The sequence below is a fragment of the Eimeria necatrix genome, genomic scaffold (assembly GCF_000499385.1).
Source record: "Eimeria necatrix Houghton genomic scaffold, Enh_scaff185, whole genome shotgun sequence".
Lineage (NCBI taxonomy): Eukaryota > Apicomplexa > Conoidasida > Eucoccidiorida > Eimeriidae > Eimeria > Eimeria necatrix.
Window position 1 is genome coordinate 50,042 of NW_013655072.1, and position 11,135 is coordinate 61,176.

Genomic DNA, 11,135 nt, shown 5'->3' on the forward strand with positions numbered 1-11,135 from the left:
ACATTTAAATTGAATTAAATAATGCGGAATTGTCCGGATTTCCTAAATAAATCCAAATAATGCTAAATTAATGCAAAAAAGATGCATTTCAAGAGCTGCTGCTGATGCTCGTTTTGAAAGGTGCGCATACACCTGAAACTGAACTTGCATGCACCTGAAACTCAAGTTGCATGCAGCGCCTCTGCGCTCTCCAGCTGCCGAAGAAAAACTTTTGATTAGAAATGGGAAATGGAGAAGTTAAATGCATTTAAAGGAGTCCAGGTGTCTGTCTATACACCTGAGGCGTTGGGGTGTACAGGCACCTCTTTGAAATTCATAAAACAGCAGCACTGCAGCAGCAGCAGCACAAAGCCAGCTTTATGTGCACGCAAATGTCAAAAGTAATCAACATTTTGTGAATTAAATGTGTTTAATGCTATAAATGCATTAGTCAGTTTGTTTGTTTCTTCTTCTGGCTGCCGCCGCTGCATGCACCGCCTAAAGGGCCCTCGCAAAGCGCAGCCGCACTTGCAGTGTACGTACACCTCAAGACCCACGTCTGCATGCATGCGCGCACGTATCTGAGGTGTCTGTACACCTGGAAGTGCATGCATGCACGCGTCGACATGCATCATCTGAGGTGTCCGTACACCCGAAACGCATGCATGCAAGCACGCATGCATGCAACCGAGGTGTCTGTACACCGCAAAATGCGTGCATGCATGCACGCATGCATGCAGGCGGGGTGTCTGTACACCCGAAAGTGCGTGCACCGCCGCGCAAATGCATGCATGCATGCATGCATGCAGTTGAGGTGTCTGTACACCTGAACTTGCGTTAGCTTGCGAGCTGCGGCCGCAGTTTGGGGTGTCTGTACACCTGGTGGAGTGTTGGTTTTTTGCGGATTTTTCGGATTTCTTTCGTTTTTGGTTCTTTTTTTTCGTTTTTTTTCCCTTTTTTCCTTTTAAAGTCCTCCAAAGTCCCCAACATTCCGCTAATTGCCAACGGGATACTCTCCTTGCAAAAGAATCTTTTTGAACTTCTCCTCGTCAATCCTCGCCTGCAGCTCCCGCGCTATTTCCCGCATGTCCGTCTCCGCAGTGCCCAGGCAAGTCGTGCCCCCCGGCGAAGGCGTAATGTTGAAAATTATGTTTTCTCCTTCGCGCAGCAGCAGCAGCAGCAGCAGCAGCAACAGCAGCAGCAGCAGCAGCAACAGCAGCAGCAGCAGCAGCAGCAGCAGCAAAAAGTCAGAGGTCTCTCACGGGATTGCAGTGCAGTGCCCGCAATTCAAATGATTTGTTCATTCACTTGCAATTTTACCTCTTTTTATTTATTATTTATTATTATTTACTTTATTTTATTTATTTATTTATTTATTTATTTAATTTATTTATTTATTTATTTATTTATTTATTTATTTATTTATTATTTTATTGCCCTGGCCTCTGCCGCAGGAGCAGCCCAACCTGCCGACACTAAAACAGCAGTTGTGGAAAAAGCAAAAAGCGCCATTAATTTGCAATTAATAAACAATTCATTATTTATTATTTATTTTAATTAATTAATTAATTAATAAATAAATTAATTAATTAATTAATTAATTTATTTATTTATTTATTTTATTTTTAATTACCTGTCACAATTTTGCCTTCGCCCAGCAGCAGTTTCTTCTCCACTTTGTTTATCAGCTGCGGGCGAATGCCCCCAAAGCCTTTTGCGTAAGTTAAGTCTTCAACTTGGATTGAAGGAATTATTTTTCTCAAGTCCTTCGAAAAAACAAAAACTCCAAACTCATTTGACAATTATTAATTGATTTAATGCATTTAAATAAATCCAAAAAGAAAATAATCCATTTGGTCTTTGTCTCCGCAAAGAAGGCGTCTTTTTAGCTTTTTCCAGCCCTTTTGCTCTTTCCGCTAAACCCTAAACCCTAAACCCTAAACCCTAAACCCTAAACCCTCAGTTCCGCTGTCTCCACCCTTTACTGTTTATTGTGCGTTTTCTGCTTGCTGCTGCTCTAATTCAGAAAGCTCTAATGCAGCAGCAGCAGAACACCGCAGCAGCAGCTAGCAGCATTAGGCCTCTGGCAGAGACCTTAGGGTTTAGGGTTTAGGGTTTAGGGTTTAGGGTTTAGGGTTTAGGATTGCCATTAGGGGCAGACTGCTGAGCTCGGGAGCTCTTGGGTTTAGCAGTTTATGGTTTAGAGTTCAGTATACTACAGTTTAGGGTTTAGGGTTTAGGGTTTACGTTGGCGAAGAGGTGGAGGTGAGAGTGGGCATGAAACTGAAGGCCTCGCGCTAGGGTTTAGGGTTTAGGGTTTACGTTGGCGAAGAGGCGGAGGTGAGTGTGGGGCACGAAACTGAAGGCCTCGCGCTAGGGTTTAGGGTTTAGGGTTTAGGGTTTACGTTGGCGAAGAGGTGGAGGTGAGAGTGAGGCATGAAACTGAAGGCCTGGCGCTAGGGTTTAGGGTTTAGGGTTTAGGGTTTACGTTGGCGAAGAGGCGGAGGTGAGTGTGGGGCATGAAACTGAAGGCCTCGGGCTAGGGCTTACGGTTTAGGGTTTAGGGTTTAGGGTTTAGGGTTTAGGGTTTACGTTGGCGAAGAGGTGGAGGTTGAGTTTGGGGACTTCGAAGAGGAAGTTCTTGAAGACGTAGGCGCGCATGTAGGCGGTGTTGAGGAGCTGTACGTACACCTGAGCGAGCCGCCAGTCGGGCTTCACGCACTTTGCAAAATCAAAAAATGTTTTTAAATTATTTCTTTCCAAAAGCGGCAGCGGCAAAGCTGTGGGGCCGAACCGCGTCTTCCCCTGCAGCAAAATGTCCGGGTCGCCGTGCACTGCAGCAAACGGCAGCCGCGGGTCCTGCACTGTGTACACTTTCCCGTTCAGCCTGCAGCAGCAGCAGCAGCAGCAGCAGCAGCAGCAGCGGCAGCAGCATCGTGATTAGCAGCGGCAGCAGCAGCGGCGACAGCAGCAGCAGCAGCATCGCCGTCATCGCCAGAGCAGCAGCATCATCGTACTCCGCAGCAGCAGCAGCAGCAGCAGCAACTTAAGCAGCATCACAATCATCATCACCATCATCAGCAGCAGCAGCACACCATCACCCTCCGCAGCAGCAGCTGCAGCATTGCAGCAGCAGCATCACCAGCGCATTGCAGCAGCAGCAGCATTGCAGCAGCAGCAGCACTCCAGCAGCAGCACAGCAGCAGCAGCAGCAGCACTGCAGCAGCAGCAGCAGCATTGCAGCAGCAGCAGCACTGCAGCAGCAGCAGCAGCACTGCAGCAGCAGCAGCAGCACTGCAACAGCAGCACTGCAGCAGCACTGCAGCAGCAGCAGCACTGCAGCAGCACTGCAGCAGCAGCAGTGCAGCAGCAGCAGCAGCAGCGGACATAGTGTCAGCGAAGTAGAAAGAGCCAGCGACTGGGAGGCAGGAAAACTCGCGGCCGTAGCCGAGGCGCTGCGCAAAGAGCAAAGAGTGCCCGCAGGCACTCACCACCACAAAACGGGCCTGAAGAAAAAAGAAATAAAATAAAAAAGAAATAAAAGAATTAAAAGAATTAAAGAATTAAAAGGAATTAAAAAGAATAAAAGAATAAAAAGGAATTAAAAAGAATAAAAAGGAATTAAAAGGAATAAAAAGAATAACAAGGAATAAAAAGGAATAAAAAAGAATAAAGGAGAATAAAAAGGGAACAAAAAGATATAAAACGAACAAAAAGGAACAAAAAGAAATAAAAGGAACAAAAAGAAACAAAAGAAATAAAGAAACAAAAAAGAAACAAAAGGAACAAAAGAAACAAAAGAAACAAAAAAGAAAAAGGAAAAAAAGAAACAAAAAAAAGAAAAAAAAGAAAAAAAAGAAAAAAAAGAAAAAAGAAAAAAAAGAAAAAAAGAAAAAAGAAGAAAAGCCGCAGAGGTCAGTTTGTTGCAAAAAGAAAACGGAAATCAAAGAAAGCGAATTTCGCCTTTTACAAGTGAAATGCAAAATAATTAAATTAAATTAAATTAAATTAAATTAAATTAATTAAATTAAATTAAATTAAATTAAATTAATTAAATTAAATGAATTAAATTAAATTACATGAATTAATTAAATTAAATTAATTAAATTAAATGAATTAAATGAATTAAATACCTTTTTAATGCCCTTGTCAGTAATTAAAGAAAACAAATTTTTGTCTTCTCTTTTTATCTCCAGCACTTCAGTTCCCAAGGAGAAGTCCAGTTGCTGCAAAGTCCAAAACAATTTAATTCATTTTAATCTTTTATTTTATTTTATTTATTTTATTTTATTTTATTTTATTTTATTTTATTTTATTTTATTTTTATTTTGCATTCTAATTTAATTCAATTCACAAGAGTTCTGAACAATTAGCTCAGAATTCCGCCCCAAACTCATGTACGACCTGCTGCTGCTGCTGCTGCTGCTGCTGCTGCTGCTGCTGCTGCTGCTGCTGCTGCTGCTGCTGCTGCTGACCTTTCCTGCTGCTGCTTCTTTTGCTGCGCTGACGAAAGCTTCTGCCAAGGAAATGTAATTAACAGCAGTGTGTTCATTGGCAACAAAAAGGCCGCAGACTTCGTCTTCTCGCGGGCTGCTGCTGCTCTTCAGCCCCACGCGCGGCTCCAGCTCGCATATCTGCAGCAGCAGCAGCAGCAGCAGCAGCAGCAACAGCAGCAGCAGCAGCAGCGGCAGCAGCAGCAGCGAGAGCGGCGGAGGAAAAGGAGCGAAGGGGAGAGCAGCAGGAACAGTGGCAGCAGAGCAGCAGCAGCAGCAGCAGCAGCAGGGCAGCAGCAGCAGCAGCAGGGAAAAAATCGACGTTTCGCCTTTTTGCTGCTGCTGTGTCTTGCTGCTGCTCATTTTATTGAAATATTCAAATGCGCTTATCTGCTGCTGCTGCTGCTGCTGCTGCTGCTCTGCTGCAGCTGCTGGCGCTGCTTCTGTTGCTGCTGCACTGCGGCTGTTTCTCGTGCTGCTGCTGCTGCTGCAGCTCTGCTGCTGCTGCTTCTCTTGCTGCTGCTGCTGCTGCAGCTCTGCTGCTGCTGCTGCTGCTGCTGCAGTACCTCTGTCTTGCCGACGAGTTGCAAAGAAGAAAAAAGAGGTTTGAAAGTTTGAAATCTTTTTTTCATGAAGTCGCATTCTTCCTCTCCAACCGCCAGCGCCATTTTCGGAAAACGAAAAATAACTCTTCACGCAAAAGCAGCAGCAGCAGCAGCAGCAGCAGCAGCAGCAGCAGCGGCAGCAGCAGCAGCAGCGGCAGCAGCAGCAGCAGCAGCAGCAGCTCTGGTTGGCAGCAAAGGGTTTCTTTTTGCTGCTGACAGACGGCGGGGTAATTTTAAGTTTATTATTTATTTATTTGTCTGGATTTTTATTAATTATTTATTTTTAAATTAATTAATTAATTAATTAATTAATTAATTAATTATTTAATTTGTTTATTTATTTATTAGGAATGGCATAACTAAACTGGTAATTTCAAAATTCAAATAATGATTAGTAAAAGGACCAGCGGCAATTCGCAGCAGAAGAAGAAATCCTTTAAAAACCACCCTAAACCCTAAACCCTAAACCCTAAACCCTAAACCCTAAACCCTAAACCCTAAACCCTAGCCCTCACTTGTCTCTTGTTTCGGGGGGCAATTTGGTGGCGAAGTTGCGCAGCATATCCGCCTGTCTCTTCACCACCTTGGCCTTCTCTGCATCCCCACAAACCCTAAACCCTAAACCCTAAACCCTAAACCCTAAACCCTAAACCCTGAATCCTAAACCCTAAACCCTAAACCCTCGGCTGCCCCCCATCTAAAACGCCCTGTCCCATGGAGTGCAGGGTTTGCAACAGGCCCGAGTTGCAGCTGCGGGTAGCCCTCTGCATCAGGGCCAAGGGTTTAGGGTTTAGGGTTTAGTTAGGGTTTAGGGTTTAGGGTTTAGGGTTTACGAAGCGTATAGTTCGTCTCGATGTCCCCGCAGTGAATGGTTTGCGAATTGTTTCTGGGGTGGGACTGCACGAGTCCAAACCCTTGTCTCCTTTCCACCAGGCCGATCTTCTTAATATCTAAACCACAAACCCTAAACCCTAAACCCTAAACCCTAAACCCTAAACCCTGAACCCCAAGGTTCCTGCAAGGACAGCCCTGCTAGCTGCCGCCAAGAAGCGGCGGAGAAAGAAGTCGGCGGCGCCGAGTAGCTTTCGCCGATCAGGGGTTAGGGTTTAGGGTTTAGGGTTTAGGGTTTAGGGTTTAGGGTTTAGGGTTTGGGGTTTGCTGACTTGTGAAGGCAGCTAGCTCGTACAGCAGCGCCGTTCCAGCAACTCCTCCGCCAATAATGAAAACATCATAAGGGTCTCCTTGAGTGTTTATGGTGAGGTTTAGGGTTTGGGGTTTAGGGTTTTCAGTCGAGGGTTTAGGGTTTAGGGTTTGGGAGCCAGCGGCTGGCGAGGGTTTGGCGGGGGCCCCCTGCGCCGCAGAAACACTTGAAAAATGGGAAAGAGCAGCAGCAGCAGCAGCAGCAGCAGCAGCACCGTTTGCCCTGAGGCAGCGCTGCGCTGCTGCTGCTGCTGCTGCTGCCGTTGTTGCTGCTGCTGCCGACGCTGCTGCAGCAGCAGCTCTAGAAAACAGCAGCGGCATCTTTTGAAAGAAGAAGAGTGGAAAAGAAGTGCAGAAGAAGAGGGGCCCCAGCTGCTGCGTCAGCAGCTCAGGTGTACGTACACCTGAAATAACCGCGGCAGCAAGCACACAACTCCAAACAAAACTTTAAATAAAACAAAAGAAACAAAACTAGTCAATTATTAAGGGTCTTTTCTTAATATTTGCTGCATGCAGCGGACAAACGGGGGCTGCCGGTGCTGCTGCTGCTGCTGCTGCTCCGGCTCGGCAGCAGCAGCAGGTGTGCCGTCCCGAAGCTTTAATTTAACGCAAATGGTCTTTAAATGCATTTTAAATTTAATTAAATCCCACTTTTCAAACTTTCCAGCTTTTTCCTCCGTAAAAAGCCGCCAAACAGCCTTGACAGCACGGACGGAAACGCCGCGGTGTACATACACCTCATCAGTCTTCAAAGTTTTGTTGTTTCACTTCCTTCAGTTCCTCGTTATTTTCCTTCTTCATTTCATTTTTATTTATTTTTTATTTAATTTTATCTTTATTTTGCACATTTGTTCATCCTTTGTTCAGTTATTTGCTCTTAAAATTGTGTTCTGCTGCCGGTCGCCGCGGACTCTCCAACTGCTCCTTTTCTGCTGTTCTTCTTCAGAGCCGCTTTCGCTTCTTCATTACTTCATTTCTTTATTTTGTTCATTAATATATTTTTACGAATCTTTCCAATTCATTCTTTCTTTTTCATCCTTGTTTGCTGCGCTGCTGTCCCATTTTCGTTGCTGCTGCTGCTGCTGCTGCTGCTGCTGCTGCTGCTGCTGCTGCTGCTGCTGCTGCTGCAGTTCTGTTCAGCAGAAGTTCATAAATACGGCTCGGGGCATTTCCATATATAAACAATTAAAACTGCAAATATGAACATAAATGTAATAAAAAATAAAAATAAATAAAAATATATTTTACAGATCCTGCATTGTGAGCTGTACATACACTCCTCAGAGCCAGCACTCTGGAGATACACCCGAACGCGAATTCGCCTTTTCATTTTTTGTTTTTTCTTTAAAGTTTTCTCCAAAAGAAATTTGCGAAATAAATGCAAAAGTGCCGACAAATGCCAACAAAATAAAACATTTAAAAGCTGCAAACATCTCCTCTCAACAAAAGAACTTCTCTTTTATTTTGCATGCATGCAGAATAAAATAAACATTCATATTTCCAAAAATAAATGCAGCATTTGCATTTAAAAGAAATTCAAAAAGAGCATTTTGCTGACGCAGCTGCTGCTGTCTCCTTTCGTGTCCCTTTCTGCTGCTGCAGCAAATGCTGCTGGCGAGCCTCTTTTGTCTCTTTTTGTTTTCTTTTGAACTCTTTTTGAACTCCTTTTGAACTCTTTTTGAATTCTTTTTGTCTTTTTTGTCTTTTTGTTTCTTTTTTGTCATCTTTTTGTCTTTTCGGAGGCTACTCCAGACTCAACTTAGGTGTAAGCAGAAGTGAAAAAGAAACAGAGTTCGCAGCAGCAGCAGCAGCAGAGCAGCAGCAGCAGAGGAGAGCAGCAGCAGCAGAGGAGAGCAGCAGCAGCAGGAGGGCAACAGCAGCAGCAGAAGAGCAGCAGCAACACAGCAGCAGCTAGCAAGGCAGCAGAACAAAAGAAAGAAGAAAAAAGAAAAAGAAAAGGCAAAAAGAAGCAAAGAAATAAATTGCCATTTGTTTCTTTTCCTTTAAACCAAATAAGTCTTCAAACGAAAAGTGAGACAAAGAAAGAAACAGAAAAGCCAAAACAACCAAAGTGTCTGTACACCTCAAGGTGGCCATACACCCCGAGGTGCCTATACACCCCGAGGTGCCTAGACACCTCAGCAGCAGCGGGTCGGGCCGTTTGTTGCTCGAGTTTGTCTTCAAAGGTTTTAATTTATTTCTTTTGGAAATACTTTTAAAATAAATGCTTTTAAATCTCCGACAAATCACTGACGCCCTAGGCACTGCGAGCTGTCTATACACCCCAACACCACTCTCCAAACCCCCCAAAAGCTGCCTATACACCTCAAGAAGCTGCATATACACCTCAAGAAGCTGCATATACACCTCAAGAAGCTGCATATACACCTCAAAAGCTGCATATACACCTCAAGAAGCTGCATATACACCCCAAGACAGCTGCCTATACACCTCAAGACAGCTGCCTATACACCTGGGGCCAGTTAGTGAGCTGTCTATACACCCCACGCCCGCCTCGTCCTTGCGTCTTCTCGTTCTTTCTTGTCTCTGCTTTGCTTCCTGAAGCACTTTTAATTACTTTTAATTCTTTTTGTTTTTATTTTGTTTTCTTTCACTTTTAATTACTTTTAATTCTTTTTGTTTTTATTTTGTTTTCTTTCTTCAACAGAGGGGCCCCAAAGGCACCTTCGAGGGCCCCCAAAGGGGCCCCTCTGTGGGCGCCTTTGGGGCCCTCTGTGGGCCCCCTTGAGTCCATTTTTTCCGCTTTTATCCCCTTTTAAACCCTCTCCAAAACCCCCTCCAAAACCCTCTTCAAAACCCCCTCAAAACCCTCTTAAAACCCTCTTAAAACCCTCTCAAAACCCTCTCAAAACCCTCTCAAAACCCTCTTAAAACCCCCCGGAAAAGGCCTCAATCGAGGACTTCAGTGACCACTCCCGCCGCCACAGTCTTTCCGCCCTCCCGCAGCGCAAAGCGCAGCTGCGGCTGCAAAGCCAGCGGCTGCTCCAGCCGCATCTCCACGCTCAGGCGGTCCCCGGGCATTGCCTGAGTCGCAAGCAAAACAGCTAGCTAGCTAGCTAGCTAGCTGGCTAGCTAGCTGGCTAGCTGGCTGGCTAGCTGGCTGGCTAGCTGGCTGGATGGCTGGCTGGCTAGCTAGCGAGGTGGCTAGGCGGCTGGAAGCCAGCAAACCGGAGAAGCAGAGAAGCTCTAAGAGCGAAGACACAGCCCAACTACTCAACTACCCAACTACCCAGCTAGCTAGCTAGCTAGCTAGCTAGCTAGTTAACTAGCTAACTAGCTAGCTAGCTAGCTAGCTAGCCACTTATCGAGCTAGCTAGCTAGCTAGCTAGCCAGCCACCTAGCTAGCTAGCTAGCTAGCCAGCCACTTAGCCAGCTAGCCAGCCACTTGTCCAGCTAGCTAGCTAGCTAGCTAGCTAGCTGACCATTTCAGTGCCCTCAGGAAGCACAACAGTAGCCGCCACATCCGCAGTGCGGAGGAAGAGTTGGGGCCTGTAGTGGGAGAAGAAGGGCTTTTTGCGGCCTCCTTCTTCGGAACTTAAAACGTAAATGTCGCTTTTAAAACGCATGCAGCCCCGAAGACTTCCAGGGACTGTCAAGACCATTCCGCGGCGCAGTTCTTCCCGCCGCGCGCCCTTCAGCAACACTCCCACCTGCGCGCAAAAGAGAGCAGACTTCGGGGACTTTTGGAGAGTTTTTAACACTTTTAAGAAGTTTTTAACACTTTTGGACTCTTTTAAACACTTTTGGACTCTTTTAAACACTTTTGAGGCTCTTTTGGACACTTTTGGGACTCTTTTGGAGACTTTTGGGACTTTTTTGGAGACTTTTGGGACTTTTTTGGACACTTTTGGGACTTTTGGAGACTTTGGGGACTTTTTTCTGTTTAGGGGAGCTCAAAGGCATTCAGGGGCACCAAAAGGGACAGTAACCAGCCAGCTAGCTGGCTAGCTAGCTGGCTAGCTGGCTAGCTAGCTGGCTAGCTAGCTAGCTAGCTGCTAGGACTGGCCTGGTCGCCGGCAATGGCCTCCGGGAGGGTCTTGTGGAACATCTCGAGGGCCCCCACGAGGAGCTTTTGGCCCTGGGGGGCCCCCAGCCCGACGAGCTCCACAGCCGCGCCCGCCTTCAGAGTGCCCTGCTCCACGCGCCCAGTGACCACTGTGCCTTTCCCTGCAGACCAGTGGACCACTCGGTGACCAGTGGACCACTGGGAGGTGACCAGTGGACCACTGAGGGACTGTGGGCTGTTTGGAGGGACTGTGGGCTGTTTGGAGGGACTGTGGGCTGTTTTGGAAGGCTAGTGGACCATTGGAGGGATTGTGGGCTATTTTGGGGGCCAGTGGACCAGTGGAGGGGACCAGTGGTCCACTCGGAGGGGACCAGTGGGCCACTTGGGCGGCCAGTGGGGGTTAGAGGGCAGTGGGGGGCTGTTAGGGGGGGAGTGGACCAGTGGTCTGTTAGGGGTGACCAGTGGTCTGTTGGGGGACCAGTGGTCTCTTGTGGGGTGGGAGTGGGAGAGAAAAGAAGGGAAAGGATCTAAAAGGAGAGTTGAAGGGAGAGTTTAAAAGAGAGTTAAAAGGAGAGTTAAAAGGAGGTAAAAAGAGAAGTAAAAGGAGACAAAAAGAGAAGTAAAAGGAGACAAAAAGAGAAGTAAAAGGAGACAAAAAGAGAAGTAAAAGGAGACAAAAAGAGAAGTAAAAGGACCTAAAAGAGAGTTAAAAGGAGAGTTAAAAGGAGAGTTAAAAGGAGAGCTAAAAAGAGGTAAAGAGAGAATTAAAAGGAGACAAAAGTGGAATTAAAAGGAGACAAAAGTGGAATTAAAAGGAGACAAAAGTGGAAT

At 46.1% G+C, this 11,135-nt stretch overlaps 2 protein-coding genes across 2 annotated transcripts; both read right to left on the bottom strand.

Annotated features, from left to right (window-relative positions):
- Window positions 1-973: 973 nt before the first annotated feature.
- ENH_00023830 (malate:quinone oxidoreductase, putative) lies at window positions 974-6,598 on the bottom strand (the record flags this gene model as incomplete). Its single annotated transcript, XM_013584627.1, has 9 exons — window positions 974-1,137; window positions 1,613-1,745; window positions 2,572-2,866; window positions 3,367-3,485; window positions 4,113-4,205; window positions 4,455-4,613; window positions 5,593-5,671; window positions 5,991-6,027; window positions 6,493-6,598. 9 exons carry the CDS (start codon window positions 6,596-6,598, stop codon window positions 974-976), a joined length of 1,185 nt encoding a protein of 394 aa, XP_013440081.1.
- A 2,589-nt stretch (window positions 6,599-9,187) lies between these two features.
- On the bottom strand, window positions 9,188-9,948 carry ENH_00023840 (elongation factor Tu, putative; the record flags this gene model as incomplete). Its single annotated transcript, XM_013584628.1, has 2 exons — window positions 9,188-9,322; window positions 9,721-9,948. Coding segments are annotated over 2 exons (363 nt in total), but the record flags the coding sequence as incomplete, so codon positions are not given.
- Between the last annotated feature and the right edge of the window lie 1,187 nt (window positions 9,949-11,135).